The 20,668-nt window shown below is 49.2% G+C and overlaps 1 protein-coding gene across 1 annotated transcript; it reads right to left on the bottom strand.

Annotated features, from left to right (window-relative positions):
• Positions 1-671: 671 nt before the first annotated feature.
• Positions 672-10,396, bottom strand: LOC133897422 (PRA1 family protein H). Its single transcript, XM_062338156.1, has 4 exons — positions 9,872-10,396; positions 9,664-9,803; positions 1,143-1,214; positions 672-1,065 (listed from the first exon to the last, which is right to left on the bottom strand). The coding sequence occupies exons 1-4, from the start codon at positions 10,306-10,308 to the stop codon at positions 971-973; spliced, it is 744 nt and encodes a 247-aa protein (XP_062194140.1). The 5' UTR covers positions 10,309-10,396; the 3' UTR covers positions 672-970.
• Between the last annotated feature and the right edge of the window lie 10,272 nt (positions 10,397-20,668).

Raw genomic sequence — 20,668 nt, forward strand, 5'->3', positions numbered from 1 at the left:
CTGTGAATCCTTCTTCTCCGATCATCGCAGCAAGGTGAGGACACTGAACTAGCTCTCTCCCTCCTCCTCTCCCTTGTATGGATGCCCTTTGTGATCCTCAACTGAACCTCCAACCCTGGCCAAAGCTCGATCTGCACTGCCACGACCGTTGCCGTGTACAACCTCTGCAGAGTGAAAACTGAATATTCAGCCGTGCTCACGGTTATGAGCGGCATGGACCTTCACATGATTAGTCGGGTGGTTTCAGATGGTTTGGATGGTCTTTGATTGATTCAAGTGGATCACAGTGGTGGGAACTGTGATTCAACCTTAGTTTTTTCGATAGAGGTGGATGGAACCTCAGATGAGGAGTAAGGTGGTTAGAACTTTAGCTCAAGTTTTAAAAGATCTTTCACATAGTAAATAAGTTACTTTTATAACTATTTTACTACTAAAATAATATTTATGCAAACAAACCCCTAAATTAAGCCATTCTTGATATTAGCCCCATATCATACTTTTCCACACTTACGGAGTACGATATGTACTCACACTTACTATTTTCAATAATAAATACTATTTAGTTAAAGAATACTACAAGGAGACTAATCGTTTCAGGTCATGTTACCCCCAATCAATTGCATGTGATATGCCCAGAAGATCCATATGAGTCCTTTTGTGTTCTTCCGTTGTTGAGTAAACTCTAGTATTTATTTCAATAAAGTTATTTTGTTCAATATAGAACTGTATATCACTTATATGTCACCGTATGTATAATAAAACTAATCCTGACATACATATGAATTGCAACGGATGATTCTTTTGAAAAAACAGACGTAACAAATATACCCCAAAAGGCCTAGATCACCAACATTCAGCCATCTCCGTAAGTTTTGGATGACACGTCTCTCCAGCCTTCAACATCACCTGTACTGTTTGACACGTAAATATGTAATGGTAGATGCAATCTGCGGTCTAACTCTGACGATAACTAGCTCCGTTTTGGATGCGCTCTCCTGTTCTTATTACCGGGATTGGGTAGGCTTGTGGGAGTCAGCTTACGAAGAGATGCGTGCAACATCATCACTGCAGAACATTGCCCACTGAATTATTCCAATAACCAGATGAAATGAGGAGGGGGATAAAGCCTGAAGATCCCTCACCTGCATAACTCAATCCAATGGCATACACAAGAGCGAACTGCAGGTTGCATACGTACAGTACTATAGCAGTAGCTGTTAAGAAACAAAACAATTAGTTATTATGGAAGTGACATCACAAAACTGCATGTATGGTATTTAAAACGAAAACAATGATGACAAGATCCATGGGAATAAAACTTTAAGTTGGTGTGAGATGCTGGTGTGAAAAAGAAAATGAAAAACCTGGCACTGCGATCTATCAAAATTCTAAGTCACCAGAACCATGCTTTAACATAGGGGCTATGGCAGTTAAATGCAATGAGCGGAATGTGTCTGTCACGAGCATACGAGTACAAAAACTTGTATGCTGGGCTCTATTTCCCAACAGTAATCACAAAACAGATACAGGAAAAAATATACAAAAATAACTGATATCAGTAACAACCTTTGCGTGGAAAATCTAAAGCCAGTCGGACCAATATTTTCAACATTTCCCCCCTAAATGCATGGTTACCAAAAGTATCTAGCAGGTTATCACTGGTTCTTTTTATCTCTGGTAGTATGTAACAGGTTATCTGATACGGGCAGGACATCTTAGGCGACCTCGAGATGGCCGGATAGGAGAATATGCACCAGGGTGGTTGCAGAGGGGATAGCGGAGTCTCTCACGCTCACCCTCATGCGCAAAGCGGAGCTCTTCTCCAGCCAACGGCACAATGAGGCTCTGAACGTGCCTGTTAACCGAAGATTATATCTTATTGCTTGCCTTCTTGATTGCAATCGTAGCTCCTTTATAGCCCAGGAACTAGGGCCTAACAGACTCACTAGCATATCCGACTTCTAACTAACAAACTCCCTAACATATCCGAACCCTAACCATACATGACTCCATTTCCTAATCAAACACAACTCCAAATCCTAACCAAATTAAACACAACTCCTTAACAGATTTCAACCTCCTAATCGTAACCCTTTCAGGACTGTCCAGTTGATGTTTTCTGCATTGATATGTTCTTCCAAAGAAAGCATCCGTAACATTTCCTTTGGCCTTGGAAAACAGCTCGTCCTCGAGGGGACCCGTCGTATCGGATGCTGGCAAATCCTTCCAACGGACCAACACCTCCCAAGTACCATGGTTCAGACGGGAGCGGAGAACAGTAGCAGGAGTCGGAACAACCTTCCCATGGTAGATATTTGATAAAGGAGGAAGACTGGAGGGTGGTGTACCATGAAATTTCTTCAAGAAGACCACATGGAACACATCATGAAGGCGTGCGCGAGCTGGAAGCTGGAGACAGTTGACCAACAAACCAACGCGTTCAATGTGGAAATCCCCAAGGACATGGCACTAACTTAGCAGAGCTGGTAATCCCCAAGAACATAGCGGGATGATGCTGCAAGCGAAGCCATACCCAATCATCTGATTGGAACTCCACGTCACGATGTTGGCCATCATAGCGGTGCTTGCAAGGAACTCATCCCTCTCTTGGAGTTGTTGGTCGGCGGCAGCGACGTGCGCGGAGCCTGCTTGGTAGTAGCTATTGGCGGGGGCTTGCGCCCATATACGACGCGAAAGGGTGTTGTACGAAGGGACGTCTGATAGGAGTTGTAGTAGAACTCCACCCAAGGTAACCAACAGACCCATTGCTTGGGACAATTGTCGGTCAAACGGCGAAGATACATGGCGATCACGCGATTCGTTACCTCGGTCTGGCCATCCGACTGTGGGTGGAAGGCCGAACTCATGTGAAGCTTCACACCGATGAGGTGGAAGAGCTCGCTCCAGAAAATACTAGTAAAGATCGGATCTCGATCGCTGACGATTGAAGAAGGTAGTCCATGGAGGCGAACAATGTCATCGTAGAACGCGTGGGTGACCGAGTTGGTAAGTATGGATGGCCGAGGGCGATGAAATGTGCATATTTGAAGAAACGGTCGACTACAGTAAAAATCACCGACTTACGACTAACCTTGGGTAGAGCTTCGATGAAATCAATTGAAATGTTAGCCCAAACTTGAGAGGTTATGGAGAGAGGTTGGAGAAATCAGACCGGGTGTAGATGTTCGACCTTGTTCCGCTGACACACTTTGCATGAGTGCACAAAATCTTGGAACAATTTACGCATCCGTGATGCAAAGAAATGAGCTTGGAGACGATGTAACGTCTTCTAAGTTCCCTCATGACCCATTATATGTGCGTCCGACAACAGGTCGTGCCAAACCGAGGAATGGGTTGGAACGAATACCTTACCGCAAAAAAGGAGAAGACCATCGGCAGTCCTTGACTACAACGATTTTGGCCGGGTCCATTGCCACCCCTTGGCCAGAGATAATATGGCCCAAGTAGGCTAGAGATTCTTCGCCGAACGCACGCTTGGAACGCTTGAGGAACTGCCTTTGGTGCAGTAGAAGATGGAGAATCGCACGGACATGACACAAGTGATCGGACTACGTCACACTATAAATAAGTATGTCGTCGAAGAAGACCAGCACGAAGAACAGAAGATAGGGCTTGAGAACAGCGTTCATATGTGCCTGGAAAGTTGCCGGCGCGTTGGTCAAGCCAAACGGTATGACGAGTAATTCGAAGTGGCCGTGGTGTGTGCGGAACGCCATCTTCTTGACGTCTGGGGGATGCATCAAGACCTGATGGAAGCCGATACGGTGGTCTAGCTTGGAGAAGTAACACGATCCCTTCAACTCATCAAGGAGCTTGTTGATGACCGGTATCAGAAATTTATCCTTCTCAATCTTATCATTGAGAGCTCGATAATCCACATAGAAGCGTCGCGATTCTTTGTTTCTTCACCAGGAGAACCGAGGCACATAATTCAGAAGTGATGTCTTGTATAATGCCTTGTTGTAACGTATCGTCGCATTGCCGCTCGATCTCATCTTTCAATAGCTGGGGGTAACGATAGGATCGCACGACAATCTATGCTGTTTGTGGCATTAGACAAATATGATGGGTATGCTATCGGTCTAGTGGCAACCAACGGGGCTCCTGGAAGATGGTATCAAACTCGAGTAGGAGAGTTGCCATAAGATAGGGCGCAATAAGGCGTAGAGACGCCGCGGGCAAACCTCGCCATGTGACATGCCTATCTTGCCACCAAAAGGACATGGTTAAGTTGTCAAAATTCCATACAATCAGACTGAGGTGGTGGAGCCAATGGACACATAGCACGACATCATAGCCCTGAAGAGGGATGGAGTAAATGTCGATGTCGAAGGTTTCATCATGGATTGTAATGCGAAGCTTACGGTGTCGGACTGTGTAGGACACTCAATCTCCATTGGCCACCGTGACATTGAGGGTTTGGAGTGGAGACAGGCAAATCCCCAGGCATTGCACGACATCTTCGTTGACAAAATTATGAGTCAAGCCAAAGTCAATCAACGCAATGAGAGATTCTCTGTTAATTGTAACCGGCAACTGTATCATCTTGTTCATGCAAATGCCCGTGAGAGCAAGTAGGGAAATCCAAACCTCTTCGGCATCTTCCTCTGTCATGTGCTCGTCGACGTCAATGACCTCCATCCAATATAGTCCCTTGGCGGAACAACAATAGTTAGGAGTGAATTTCTTTAGGCAATTGAAACAGAGCCCTTTCGCCCGGCATTCATTCATCTCCTCTGGCAAAAGGCGTCGGAAGCGAGACTTGGAGGTGCCGCCTATAGGAAGTGCTAGTAACCCCTTAGCGGCCAGGACGAATGATTTGAGGCACCCCTGCAATCTAGCTTAACAACATCGAGCCTACCGAAGGAGGTCCCCTTGCAATGAAAACGATGACTATGACATCACCATCACCGGGTGCGGCACCACCATGGCCTATGATGTTAACTGCATTGTCCCTGCAACCTGCTGCGACCCTGTCAGTGTCCGCCATGGCAGCTAGGTTGCAGTTGCCGCCTTCTGCAGCGTTGTTGGCATCCACCATGGTTGTCGTGTCGGTGCATGTATGAACGTTGCCTATTGCAGCTACGTTGATGCCGATGACTGTTGCGACACCGTGGGAGAGTTCATCCGCACTACGGTCAGAGCCTTTTGCAGCACCATCAAGGCCTTTGGTTGCGAATGTCATCTTGTTGAGGCTCCTGCCATCATGAAGGGCTCTGGTGCAAGAGGGAAGGAAGAGGCACGAGGGAGAAGGCAACGCAACGTCGGCACCCTCCATTGGCTGTGACAACATGGTAGTCGCTTTTCTCTGAGGCGATAGCAGACCACCATCAAGCAGGACAACAATGCATCTAGCAGCAAGGGTGCAGCACGAACGAGGGCCCATGGCAACGTTGCAGTCTGAGGAGAGGATATCGATCAAGCGCTGCGGCAACTTTACATCTAGAAGTGGCAGCAACCCAACATGTGGAAGCAAGGGTAGCTATGTTCCCCTACCTGGTGGAGAAGGATGTGTCACATGCAGCAATAGATGAGACAAGCAATGTTCAATTTGAGGGAAACATTGTCCAATCAGAGGCCAGCAAATCCATCCGCCACATACTTGATCAGATCAGTCATGGTTCCGTTGCTATTATTCTTGTATGCAACATAAGACATGGTAGGTGCCTCCACAGCAGTTGCATCTTCCACAACGAGGTGGAGGTAGAGCCCTCATGCAAGCTGGTTGTCGCCCCCTCCAACAAGGAGTCCACCTCGTAATGTCCTGCGACGGCAACCAATCTTGCGTTGCAAGGGGATCAGAACCTGCGGCATGGTGTCGTGGTCCTCCCTGCATGGTTTTCCAGCGGGCGTAGATGCGTTGGTTTCCTAGCTCGGTCTCCACATCATCCAGATTTCACGCGGTCGTTCAGCATAGGCAACAATAATATTCTTCCTTCCATGGGTGGGCGACTTGCAGTTGGTGTCCTCCATGCTAGTTCCCAAAGTTTACATGGCTGGTGAGCCTCAATCGGGCAGGAACGATGAGCAACAAGTGGGCTATAATTTCATGTGACAACTTAGCCATGCGTGTCCTCACGTGAGAAGACCTTGGCGCTGGAACCGTGTGATGATATAGGCTCTGCTTCGACTATAATTGTGGCCACCTCCTGAGCAGCTCAAGGACCAGCTGCATGTCCGAGAGGGGTAGTCTCATGGTGGCCGGCCGTATGGGCCCAAGAACACCGTGTCCATATTAGGTTGTTAGGATATCTGGTTATCTATAAGTTAACTAGGTTCAAATCGTATGTAGTTTCTACTACATAAGATTAGTCAGGATTGTTAGTTGGTCGTTATCTCTAAGTTGTTAGGCTAAATGTTATAATGCATACTAAATCCCTACGTTCCCACGAGCATTCAAATCCGGGTCATGACAATTTGGTATCAAAGTCGTTCATCCTTACCCATTCCTTCTGCTGCTATGTTCGGGAGGACGCTCCTATCTTCATCGACGTCAACGCTGCTTTCATCATTGCTATCCCCATGGGTGACGCCACTAGAGCCAATAGTGGCGCTGACTACCACACCATCCATCTTGGTCGTGCCTTTGCTGATTTCCCCGTTGTTATCCCGTTGGGCTGCGACATCGAGGACAACTTTGGTGTGGCTGCGTCACCTCGTCATCTAGAGTCACTAGCCCTCAATGTTGGCAGCACCTATGGTTTCGCCGTTGCTAACCCCATGGGCGACACCACCAAGGCCATCTTTGGCACGATTGCACCATCCATCCACCCCGGTCGATCTTGCCGCTAGTGGCTTCGTCGTTGCTATACCCATGGGCGAGCCACTCGTTGCACTACAGTAATCTGCCACAGCAGATAAATCGATGACCACTAGTAGCAGTGTGAGCAAGGCACTCTGGACAACCTGGTGCTCTCAAGTGACAGCACACTGACGCTACAATCATTCGTCAACGTTGGGATTTCAAGGACTGTAACCATGGCCACCACTTGCAGCTCAAGGATGAGCTGCCCAAAATGAGGGGCCAAACGTCATGTCCAGCTCATTAGGGCCCATCTGGGCTGGTGCACTGTTCATGTGTATCTATTGTTCACGTGAACAATAACCTTGTGCGTAGTAGTCGTGTGGCCTTAGGATTCTTTTGTTATTTAGAGATAAGATTAGATTGGTTTATTTCCTTAATTTTAGAGATTTGTTCCTTAAGCGTCAAGTCATCCCACCATCTATATAAGGAGGATTGTATCGGTATTCATTAAGCAAGAAATATATTCGAGTCCTTAGCGTCTCATCTATCCCTACCCTTGTTGTGCAGCCACCGGGTACTAGCAGTCCGCCATGGTCGTGCTACTTGGGTTCAGGGCCATCTAAAGTATGCTCATGACACCCTACTCCTACCCAACCCACCATAAGAAGACATGTTCCGTAAGGAAGAAGAACCGGGTGCCAGCTCAGTTCGATGAAATTTAATGGAGGCCAACATCGACTGGGCAAGCGAGAACTAAAGGCTTAAAAAATGACAGCCCAATTCATCCAGCCCTAACGGAAGCCTCCTTGCGACCTTGCACAACAAAGCAGCAAACAGCAGTATAATAAGTGCTGCGAGACTGATAAACCAAGCAGTGGCACGGTGAGGAGGGGCAGTGGGCGCAACCAGGGCATGTGGGGCCGAGCATGGCATGGCGAGCGGCCAGGGAGGCGTACTCCAGGATCTTGTAGGTCGTCTTGACTACATGCTACTATGTATCCATACAGGCGTGAACTGGTCCTGTGACTACATGATACTATGTATCCATAGTTCCATATAGGCATGAACTGATAGCCTTCAGGCTTCAGCACTGCACTTCTACTAGTTCTCAAAGTTTAGCTTGCCTGAATGCATTCACAATTCAATTAGACTTTGAGCAAGAGAGAAATTGAGCAAGATGGAGTGCAACTCTAAGAAAACTTCATGGACTTAATTTGGAAAAAATTTTATATGCCAATGCAAAGAATCCAAATATTTTATATGCCATCTCAATGCATTGTATCTCACATATGCCACCATAAACAGAGGAAAACATGTTTTCATGCCATGACCATGAGAATCTGTTAGGCATCCACCTTATCCATTGTAAGATTTTCGAAAAAATGATGGGCCTACCCAGCCCAAGTTCAGGTGCATCTGCTCACTTAAGACAAGCACCACAAGCAATCAACTACTCAAAGTGGCAGGAAAGGGGACAACCAAAGAAAAAAAGTTTATTAGTCTAGCGTAATCTAGGCTTTTTCTTGCCAATTAGAACACGAACTATTTTGAGATGTTAAATAGCACACTATTTACTCCTAGCTTGTAGCGCTACTAAGGGCAAAGGGAATGCAATCACAGGAATACCAAAGGCTAGAAGTCAAACACCAAAATGTCAGGCCTCACTCTTGCCCCATTTGTACCTTGCAGTTTCTACCATCTATCCCTTTTTCTTGACTAAATACATCACACAATATTAGGGTACATACAGCAATTTCTAGGAGGGAAACTTCCCATTTAACGCTAGCCAACATTGTAGCCAGTGTATTCATATCTTTTCTCATCAGGCAGTGACGCTGTTTGCCCTCCATCTGCTCATAGTGGCATGAAAACAAATTCGTTTTGACGTGTTTTATATGGCATACACAAGATAAGCTACCTTGCGATGGCATATAAAATACTGGTAGTCTTTGCAATGGCATATAGAAAATACTCCTAATTAATTTGGATGCGCTGAACTTCAGAAGGTTTGTGCCCAAGTTTAAGCAATGCACTGCAATCGATAACTAACATCCTATAGTTTGGTAAAAATATTTTCTAATTTGTAGAGAAAAACATGCGGTACTGTTATTCATTTCTACCGTTCTACTGCATGGAAAGCATGAAAAAAATGGAACCTTAGTCCTGGATACAACCCATGGAAGGAAGAGTAAAAAGTTAGAACAACAAGTCAACAACAGACTGCAAGGGAGTTGATAAAGTTAAGTGTTTTGGAATATTCATGTATAACAAGAATTTGTTGAAGTACATAAGGTTAATAAATGAATTTGTTGGAATTTTCTTTTGGTCAGAGGTTTTGGACGAACTTATTGGTTGTACTGACCGGAGAGTAAATGGAATGGGTAAGAATAACATTTTCCTAAGAGGAAACCATTTGGTAAGATAAATTATGTTGTCAACATCATAAACAAACTTAAGGAAGCCAATATTGTTTTGTGATCTCAAATTCACAGCTACCCTATCCTTTTCTCTCCATCTTCTCTACATCTAGTCATGCAACAATTTTGTAGAGATGCACCTTTTAACAGTGAGCTACTAATGCTTACACAACATCAGATTGCATTGTGATTTGTGAAAGATGCCCCTCTAGGCCACAGGAAATCTTAAGAACTCAAATTCTTCATTTTTCTGCAGTACCATTCTTATTCAATAACTAAGACTTTTAAGAACCAAACTCTCACCAGTGTCAGCAATGTTACAGCTATTTTTAAAATGACAAGCTGTTCATTTCCCTCATTCCACTTGCAACTAATGCAATATATTTGATTATCTATTTGACTTTGCTAGCGCGATCCCAATTAGGACTACAAAAGAAGAGAAAACTTGTACAGAAACATCAACTTCAACCAGAAACTCACCAATCTGCGCACAGTGCAGAAGAGCCTGCCCAAGCCCAGGCGCCCTGGTGGTGAGCCCCCACTGGTCCCGGCAGTAGCGTACGCCCTCCCACACGGCAACGCTAGCCAGCATCCCCAGCAGCGCCATCGGCATACGGTACCTGCCCACAGAACCATCAGCTAGCTGCTTTGAGAAAAAGGGAAGGATTGAGGGGCAGAGAATACTTACAGGCAGCATGCGAAGACGAGGATGGAGAGCGCGGCGTAGTTGCGCGCGTATCGCCGGACGTTCTCCTGGACGCGGAGCCTAGCCTGCGTGGGGGTCGGGGGCCACGAGTAGGACGCGGCGCCAGGGGGACCGAGGAAGGCGAGTGACCAGGAGGGGGTGGGCGCGGCGAGGTCGGCGGCGGAGAGGCGCGCGAAGGGGTTGAGCGCGAGGAGCGAGGCGAGGGTGCGGGCGAAGGCGAGGACGGCGGCAGCGACGCCAGCGGAGGAGGGGTTGGTGGCGGCGGCGGAGGTGGTGGAGGGGGCGGAGGCGGTGGCAGCGGAGGCTGTGGTGGTGGAGTCGAGGAGATCGAGGTAGCCGGATTCGCGGAGCCAGCGGTCGAGGGCGGGGTCCGGCACGCTCAGCGACAACGGGTTCGGCTTGAACGACGACGACGCCATAGGACGATTGCCGACAGAGGACAAGGGTTAGGAAGAGGATAAGGCAAAAGGCCGTGTGCGGGGGCGAGCGATCGGGATGGAGATCGGGAGCTCGGTGTTTTGCGAAATACACCAAACGAGAAGGAACTCATTAAGATTCGCACACAGTTAGATTCATCCTATAAGAGTGTAAGATCTAAAATATAAATGTACTTGTCTAATTATTTCTCACGATATTAATAAAAAAGACACATTATATAAGATTATTATCGTAATAGAGGTTAGAATCTGTATAAAATCTCATACCTTCATATCAGATACACATTTGATGAAAAAATTGATGTTTCCAAGTGTGTTTTAGCAACATTTCGATTAAAATAATTCTGAATTTAAACATGATTATCAAAACTTCACAGCCATAACATAGACACACATAAATGAATATAAGCATTTTAAAACAATATAAACCATAAAAAGATACTACTCATATTGAAATGGATGTCATATATGCCAATGGACAATAGAAAATGGGATAACACAACAAACATATCCACGTGTGTTAAGTTATTTAGTGTCACACCCGGTTTTAATGGCCAAAAACAGATACGGCTTATGTATACCCAGGATGTTTAACACACATAAGGACGTCACAGGTAAAATAACAAAAGTAAACTTTTATTAAATAAACGTTAAACTCTTACAACAATTGACATATTGTCTCCTACAAAGATATCTGCAACGGAACAGAAACACTAGTGCCCAACAACACCGCAGACAACTGACCGGGAGACACACGCCTAGAACGTCACAACCTCATCTTGATAGTTTTCAACATCTTTGCTCACTAAGCAGCAACACATGTCGCATGGCATACGGAAAATAGCAAGTGTGAAAAAGATAATGATATGCAGGCTTATATCAAGAATAACCTAACACAAGGTATATTTGTGTAAATGCGAGTGATGAAAACATATTTGGACTCAAAAAATATTAAACAATTATTAAGTGAATGTAACCCATACAATGCAACATCCAATGTACAAGGCTCCCCACCTTGTATACCATAACCATCTAGTACTCCCTATACTATATCCAAAACCACAACTATCTAGTACTCCTAGTACCAGAACCATAACCACAACTATCTAGTACTTTATGTACCAGAACTATAACCACAACCAAATACATAACCACAACCATAATCACAACCCACTAATCATATGAGGATAGAGGATCTAAGTCTCTCATAACCGTGAGCACGGCTGATATATCAGATTTTACACTCTGTAGAGGTTGTCCAGCTTTCCCGACAAGTCGTGATTTCCATGTTGCCGTGTTAGCTAGACACTTAACACACACTAGTGGTGTGTCGCCCGAAAAGTCACTTCAAAGCCGTTACAAAGTTTCATCCAATATGTGCATGCCCGCTAGGTTTCACCACTGTCAAAGTGGCATTCATATCACCCAGAAGCCCCCTTTTGCGCCTTGTAGCTCTGAAAAATTTTCACCCTTCCCTTCCACTACACATCTCATACCACTATCCAAATAGTTTTGGCCTTTGCCGTCCCCACACAACCACTCTTCTATTTGGCACGCACAAAAACTAGAATCCACTAATTAATAGGGTAGGCCTGTCCCATACTAGGTTTCGTGGTTGGTACGATATTTTTTAGGTTGTCGCTCTATGAACAGGTCCTTACTTAGATTACTTGAGCAAACACTAAATCAACATCATAACCATGACAACCATCAAAACCACTTTGCTCAAGGCCTAAGGTTCCATGTTGCTAGACCATTAACAAATTAACCACCAATATTGCATATGTTCATTAGTCAAGATTATGACACTTTCCAATATCCCAAAAGCATGACTAAGCAATCTACCCAATAAAAATACCTAACCATAAACCATCTAGGTTCCAAGGGATGATAAGGAAAAATCTAGGGAAAACCCTAACATAGGTGACTACCCATCATATTGACACACACTGCATGCAATTTTGTAAAACAAAACGGTTTAAAATATAGGTTCAAGATGATCAACGGCACTTGCCTTTTACCCATTGCTGCTCAGTGTTGTCGAAATCTTGGTTTTGAAGTCCCTCGAACTGCTCCGGAACGTTATCGACTAATCGCGAGAACTACCGACAAACAACACAAAGGAAAACACTAAGAACAACATACCAAACATCATTAAAAACACTTTAAAAATAATATGGTTGGATAGGGATGATTTTAGAAATATTTAGACACAAGAGTCGCCTAAATTGGAGTTAAGATGAAAAGAGAACGGGCTTTCGGAAGATGGATTCGACTAAAAAGGAAATACTGATGTTCTGGAACTATCTTCCTATGGGAAAGGTTTTATCGCACAATCACTGTGTCAGGCTTGACAACATCATTACGCAAGATTCAAGAAGTGTAGGGCAGACTAGACTTCACTGATTAGGCTAAGGATGGCACGGCGACTGCGGATGGGCCCTTCATCGCGAAAGAGGCCGAGGCTGGCGTGGACGCCACATGGCAAGCTTTCAAGAGGTGGCCCTTTAGATCCGGGCCTCTGGTACGGCCCAACGGGGAGATGAGTGGACGCGCGTCCACACAACTCCCGAAGGGCATGACAACGGGACGGGCGGCACGCGCGGCTGCCGCGCAGATCGAGGAAAATACGCCTGGCAGCCGCTGACGCCGCACGACCAGTGGGAGATTCGCCTGGCGGTTGCGTCGACCGAGGAAACTGTCCCGCCGAGTGCGCCGTTGGCAGGAGACGTTTGAATTCTCTGAGATATAAAAGGGAGAGGGGATCGATCCACCCCCCTCTTTACGCCATCTTGCGATCTTGCTCTTGTTTCCCTCGCGCTCCTGAGCCTTTAGAATCCCTTAGGCGATCAGAGCGCTTCTCTTTCTTCCTCTCCACCACCCAGACAACCTCCCCCTTTGATGAGATGCCGAGAGCCGGGGGAAGCCACCGTGATAGGACTCCGGACAGCGTGCTGCCGGAGTCTCGCTTGAAGAATGAGGAGGCGGCTGAGAGGGTCAGGAAGCTGCTGGTCCCCGAGGGCCAGCAGGGGGCCTCGGTGGTGACGCCGGTGAACTTCCCGCCAGCGACGACCATCCCCGGGCGCATCATCTTGTTCACGTCCTTCGTGGCGGCGGGACTGGTGCCGCCGTTCTCGACATTCTTCCTCCAAGTCCTCGACACCTACGGCGTGCAGTTGGTGCATCTGAGCCCCAACTCCGTCGTCATGCTGGCAGTGTTCGCGCATCTATGCGAGATGTTCGTGGGAGTGGCGCCTTCGGTGATGCTTCTTCGACATTTCTTCGTCCTGCGATCGGCCGGGAAGAAGAGGGGGTACTCCACGGTGGACGTCGTGGGGTGCTGCGATCTTCGGCTGCGAGACGGCATGCGGGAGCGATACATCCCCCAGGTGTTGCGAAGCAAATGGGAGGAGTGGCGGCAGGACTGGTTCTTCGTCGACGTCGACCCCCATGACCGTCTCGCCCTACCGGAGGTGGCGGCGGAGCCCCAGAAGTCGATGTGGGAGGCACCACCGCCGGAGGACGCGAGGTTGGAGCCGGTGTTCGAGCGCATCAGATTCCTGCGCGACGCCAGGCTGACCTCGGTGATGGTGGTGGCGGACTTCCTGCGTCGCCGCCTAGCGCCCCTGCGGGAGCGGGCCCGGCCATGCTGGCTCTACACCGGGCCCGAAGACATCACCCGGACCCAAATCGGCGCAAGCTGGGACCTAGGCCTGGTGGAGCTGAGGGGCATGATCCGGGTGGTGACCGGCGTGGAGGACACGAGCCGGGCGGAGCTCCCGTGGCCAGAAATGGCGCTCTGCGCCAACCTCGAGCACACCACGATCCAGGCAAGGCTGTCGGAGTTCAACGCCCAGGGGCTCGTCGACCGGCCGAGGAGCCGGAGCCCCGAGGCCCCCGAGATCCCTGGGCTGGATGAGGCAGCCAGCGAGGGGGGCGCGAGCAACCCGGTTTGGACCAGTGGCCCGGGCGCCACGAGCGGCGAGCCGCAGGCCAGTGGTGGGGCTGCTGCGGGCAGCAGCCGTCGCACCGAAGGAGGAGGCACTGCCGATGATGGAGCGGCGGCGGCGCCGGAGGACCGGGGGAAGCGCCCCCGGCTCTACATTCCTGTGCCAGAGTCCCCGCTGTCGCCATCGACGGTGGCGGCGTTCCCGATGCTGGAGCTGTGCCTCGTAAGGATGGGGCCCGTCCCGGTGCCCGGAGACCGCGCAGCGGCCCTGCCGAGCCCCCGACGGAAGAGGGTGAGGGAGGACTCTGGGCCGGCGCCATCGGGCCCGGAGTTTAGGATCCCGGCGGCCAAGTGGCAATATCGAGGGACCAGGACCACGTAAGTTTTGCCTTTCATTCCTTCTTGGGCGTGCTTCGCCCGAACTAAACTTTGATTTTGATTTTGATTTTTCATTCTTCTCCCGCAGGCTGCCAGCAGACGCGGCGGCTGAGGCGGGGACGACGGAAGCGGCGGCCGTGACGGGGCCAGCGGACGCAGTAGCCATGACGGGGCCGGCGGACGCGGCAGCCGAGGCGGGGATGCAGCCATCGCCCGAGCACCCGGCGCCGGTCGAACCTACCCTGGGCGTGCCGAGCCCGAGGCGAATGATGGCATTGCAAGTTTCGGGGTCCCCGACTCCCCCAGAGGAGGCTAGCGGGGAACCCAGCGCCCAACCGGCGCCAGGCCAGCCTGCCGACCCCCTCCCGGTCGCGATCGAGAGCGTCCGGGTGGCAGTCGAGCGGCTGGGCGCGGCGGTGGACGTGGAGGTGGCGCAGCTCGAGGCGAAGCGCGCCAGGCTGGACGCGAAGAGGGCACGACTTACGACGGCCTGGCGCTCCTTCGAAGCTCGGCTCGTCGCGGCGCGCGCCGCTAACGAGGAAGAGCAAAGCGCCATAGATGAGGCCCGCGTGGCGGCCGCGCGAGAGCAGAAGCTCTTGGAGGATACCCGCGCGGAGATCACGCGGGAACGGGAAATTTTGGAGAGCGCCCACCCAGAAGTCACGCGGGAGCGAGAAGACGCCGCCTCCTGGCTGGGGCGTCGCTGCAGCAGGCTGCCGAGGCCCTTGCCAGGGAGAGGCGGGCGCAGGAGCGAGAGGAGGCGGTCGCGAACCGTGAGTGGGCGGCGAAGGCCCATGAAGCTGACCTGACCCTTCGAGAGAGCGAGGTCGACCGGGCTCACGCCGACTTCCAGTGTTGGGCAGCGGAGCTCCAGAATACTGAAGGGGATCTCCGACGCTGGGAGGAGGACGTCGCCATTCGGGAGTTCGACACCGAGATTACAACGGCGGACCTAGGCGCCCGAGAGGACTTGCTAACCCGCTGGGAGGGTTAGGCTGCCGAGGCAGCGGTTGCCGCCGCTGCCAGGGAGGAGCAGAACGCTAAGCACGAGGCGGAGCTGACCGCCCGCAAGCAGGCTCTGTCCGAACTGGTGGCGCAAGCGAAGCAAGCCGTCAGCCCTGCGCCCAACGCGGGCTCTTCTGGCATGGCCTGGGGCCAGGGACTCGAGGAGCATTTGCGGATCGCGAAGGAGAAGCTCGAGGCTGCCTTTGTCTCGCGGGTCAACCTGCAACAGATGTTGGAGGACATACTTCGGCAGATGCGGCGGGTTGTGGCGAGGGCCGGCCTTGGGTGACTCGTCGTGGACGAGAAAGGCGACGCCCTCGGACGACACGTCCTGGGACTCCAGCAAGTCTGCGAGCGCCTCGAGGCGCTGCCCTGGGCCGTCCAGGAGCTTGCCTCCCAGGAAGGACGCGGCTTGGCCCAAGCGGTGGCCGAGCACGTCCTGGCCTGCTACCGGAGCAGAGACTCGAACTTCCCGCTGGAGCCAGCTCGGGAAGGAGTAGTCGAAGCCGAGGGAGAGGCCGCCCGGGAAGCAGTTCAGAGCACTGCCGCCGAGGTGGCGGCCGGCTTCACGCGGGAAGCGCCGCCGCCGCCAGCACCCGGGGGAAGCCGTGACAACTCCGACGCCGACTCCGATGCTGATTCCGATAAGGCTTTTTGTAGCTTCTTCTTCTTTCATTTGTTTTGGACTTGATGTAAATACGGGAGTGATCCCTTAGAAACGCTTGTATTCCCCTTGTAAATATAATGGAAGTTTTTCTTTGGGCTCGCAACTCCGATATTCTCGAGTACTTAGTGCATTTTCTGATGTTTTGCCTTGATGCCCCGGGGAGTACTTAGTCGGTCCGACCCCGACCTTTCCATCCCCGAGAATGAGGTCATCTCGATCATCCTTCACGGTGCGTTAGCTCCCGAGCCCTCACGAGTCCGCATCGACTAAGTCAAGAGACAAAGACACGAACTTCCTTGCTCGGGAGATAGATCGATCCAGCACGGAACACACCGTGACCGGTGAACACTTTTCCATTTTGCGACCACTCAGTTAGCAGACCGGAGACACGTGTGGGCGGGAATGCGACCAAGAGTCCTCATGGTTCGGTGGTGCCCGGGCTTAAGACAGACCGGACCGAGCACCAACAGCTCGCCCCTGAGGCTTAGGCTCCGGACTACTCGAGCGGCTCGAGCGATAGGATTACCCAGGGCACCCAAGGACTCGGTAGTGCTCGGGGCCCTAAAAGCGGACCAGACACCACGACCACCATGAAAGACTTCGATCGGACATTACCGCATGTACGATACACCTTTCTACGGGCTGTTCTGTCGTTCTAGGAAAAAGTGGACGCACGGTAGGGTTTTGTGAGCGAGGAGACCATCTCACCGGGCAGATTAGAATGCGAGGGCCCCCGAGGATGACTCGGGAACAAAATATTATTGAACGTATCACTAAGAGTAACAAACATGAAATCACTGACTTGATGAAGAAAACGAGTGCTCAAAGGATGGATTTGTATCTCACTAGCACTACTCCTTTCTGTCAATCAATCCTACCAAAGATTTGACCAAGAATCACAAAGGGGACTAGGGAGGGGAGCTTTGAATGAACTAGAGCTTCTTGTCTCAGGTTAGGTCGAAAATGAATGCTTGGTTGCTGTTGGATTGAAAAGGTGTGGAGTATAAATACTCCACTCTAAAAAACTAGCCGTTACTCCTGGAAAGTGTGGACCCTCCGCACGGTTATGCGGACCCTCCTCATTTTCTCAGTTCAAAAGAATTAGGGCTAACATGGGTGCATGACTTGTGTTTGATGTCTGTCATGGGTTTGTTAGTCCTTTTGAGCACTGTTTCTATGCAAACAAGTAATTTGTATCCTCTTAATAGTACAGCATCCTAAACTCAATTTCAAAATGATAAAAGAATTTAAAACTATAAGATCCATGTGCCGCTTTCCTTTTCCCTTTTTTTTAGGGGTCACAATGTGTCGAATTTTCACGTGATGGAATCACACCTGTCCATACTTTATAACCCTCATTAGTTCTTTAATTGTTTGTCATTATCACCAAAACCCACTTAGAAGTCTAGATGCACTTTCAATCTCCCCCTTTTGGTGATTGATAATAACCCAATTAAAACTTACAAAAGATGTATATTAAAAGATTTTAAATACTTATGATATAGAGAGCTCCCCCTAAAGATGTGCATTTGAATGAACTTCAAAAGTGGCCTAAAATGCCAATTGCACAATTTTTAGTATAGTATGGAGACTCCCCCAATGTCATAGCATCCGTGGGGTGCAACAACAATATGTGTACAAGGTCAAGAATATACGTGATTGTGACAGCCCAAATGGCTTAAGTATGTCATTAAGTATCATAAGCATCATTAGCATCATGTTTAATTATTTTGAGAAATTATTAACATGCAAATTCAATTAAGCATAAGTTGTGAAAATTAATGTTAAGTGGTGCCTTGTGAAGCAACTCACATATTTGCTATACAACACAGGATTGGAAATTTTTTTAGAAATTAGTCCATGCAATATGAAGAATATAAATAAATTTTCCCAAAATTTTTGGGATGGTTTTGAAGGCATAAAAATTACCACAAGTTAGAAAAGGTTGCATGTTTGGAGAATTTTAGTTTGAAATTGGCTTAGGCATTATGTGTCAAACTAGTTAAAATGGGTTGCACGTGAATTATAGTTTCTCACAAAATTTGTTCCACGAATTTTGGACCATGAAAAGATCTTCAATTGGATGGATAAAGTGGTGGGGATGAATTTGGCCGGTTGATCACTGTTCATGCGCCCATTCCCCTGTTTCCCGCTCTCTGCTGCTCTCTCGGCAGCCGCTGTTGACTATTGTGGCCGACCATCGAGTCATGGAAGCTGAGCCTTCGAGGAGAAGTGATCGGCCTCGCCCTTATCCCCCCGGCCCCCCTTTCTCTGCTCACTCTCTCTTCCCTCTCGCGCTCGGTCGCCAATAGCAGAGCAGAGCCGCCCGTGCAGCACAACAGCGTCGTCGGCAAAATCAGCATCGATAAGCTCACCTTCGCCCCGGCCGAGCCCCTAGTAGCTCGGGTGGAGCTTCATCGATCCCTCCCCAGTTGATTTGCCACGCTCCCTGTCGGATTTGCAGGTCGAGCCGTCGTCTTCTTCTTCTCCAACGACTTTACTCCACCCTTACCGGCAGCTTGCTGAACCACTACCAAACCCAAGGTGAGCTTCCCCGTGACTCCGTAGAGCTTTTCAGCGTGTTAGGTTGTCCCCGGCCCGTCGCCGGCGTGGCTGCCCGCATAAGCCGCCGCCGTCACCTGGTGCGTCATCGCTGGCCCTGTTACGGCTAGGCTGCCGACCAAGCTTCACCCAAGCGAGTTCCCCACACCGTGCTAGTCCTGTAGGTTCCCTCGGTTCGCCGGTTGCCAATGCCATTCGCTGGCAAAGCTGTCAGCTGAGTCGCCATCTAGCCTTGGCGCTGTGCGCTGTGGCCTCCAAGCCATTTGACGATGGTCAAATGGATCCGGGCCCACGTTTAGCGGTTGGGGCTAGCTTCCGGTCGGTGCATAAATATTTTAGAGCATTTTAATCCAGATATTTTGAAAAGTGCGAAATGGATTTAGTGTATAACTAGTAATTCGGGTGAAAGTCGTAAAATGCATAGAAAATAGAATATTGCTCCAAAAATAGTGAAACCAATTTTGTTGGTTTCGTATGATCATAATCTACATGATAAAATTTTTGGGAGATATGAAATGTGTATTGAAATTACATGGGTTACTAAAATAGGTTTGAGCTTCATTAATCCATAATCAATTATTGGTAGCTCCAAAATTGGTGAAATCAATTGTGTGAATCTTGTTAATTTATGCCCCGTTCAGTAAAAATGCACACACTCATGCAAAGCATAGTTTATTTTCTAATTAGGGCTAAGCTTTGTTTTAAGCTCAATAAATCCAGAAAAGTATTAAATGTTTAATAATGAATCCAAATCAAGAGATTGTTAATGCTTTAAAACTCTTGTCATGAGACATTGCATCTCCACTGTCATCATACACTGTGGAGCATCCGTCTTTGCACGTCATTCATGCTCATCATTGCATGCGTTCTTCATTAGTGAACGAAGGTCCAGAGCGTGGTGCGAGTGTGATTGAGGGTGACACCGAGCACACCACTTCTGCGAGTTCTGTTCGGAAAGTATCAGGCAAACCCCAGAGCAACAAGGCAAGCATCTAAGCATACTGCACCATTTGTTCAAATTGAATAGAGTCTAAAATTGATAAATTATGCTTTATGTCTTGGCCATGCACCCCGTAAACCACCGGGTGTCTTGGGCGGAGTTCTGCCAGGCATTCCTTGATTATCATATTCCTAAAGGGATAATGGAAATAAAGAAGCGGGAGTTCTTAGATCTTCAACAACGGGGCAGATCTGTTATGGACTATGTGCAGGTGTTCAACTACCTTGCACAATATGCGCTAGACGAGGTCAACACTGACGATCGAAAGTAATATCGCTTTGTGAATGGCCTCTCTCTCAAGATGCAAGATTGCTTGTCGGCTCATGAGTTTGCTAACTTCAATAGGTTGGTGAGCACCTCCCTCACCGTTGAGTTCAAGATGAAGGGCCATCAAGAGGAGAAGAAACGCAAGAGGGTTCCATCGCCTTCTATGGGCGGGACCTCTCAATGTACCCGTGCATAGAGTCAACCTCCACCATCTCACATGTCGGCCTCGACTGCTCCACGTCTGATGTGGATAGTACAACGCCCGTCTCCCTCCGTTCCGCAAGGATAACCTTCAAGACCCGCAGGATCCCAAGTGAGTGTGCTAAATGGCCCTAGCGGCCCGTGCTACAACTGTGGGCGCGTTGGGCACTATGCACGTGATTGCCCTTACCACAAGCCGGGAGTCGTGGCAATTGCTCCAAGGCCACCACCTGCTCAATCTACTCCACAAGCCTCCCAGGCTACACACGTCCCCAAGCGTGGCTGAGCGCGCCACGTCACCAATGAAGGGGCT

This window comes from Phragmites australis, chromosome 17, assembly GCF_958298935.1.
Source record: "Phragmites australis chromosome 17, lpPhrAust1.1, whole genome shotgun sequence".
Lineage (NCBI taxonomy): Eukaryota > Viridiplantae > Streptophyta > Magnoliopsida > Poales > Poaceae > Phragmites > Phragmites australis.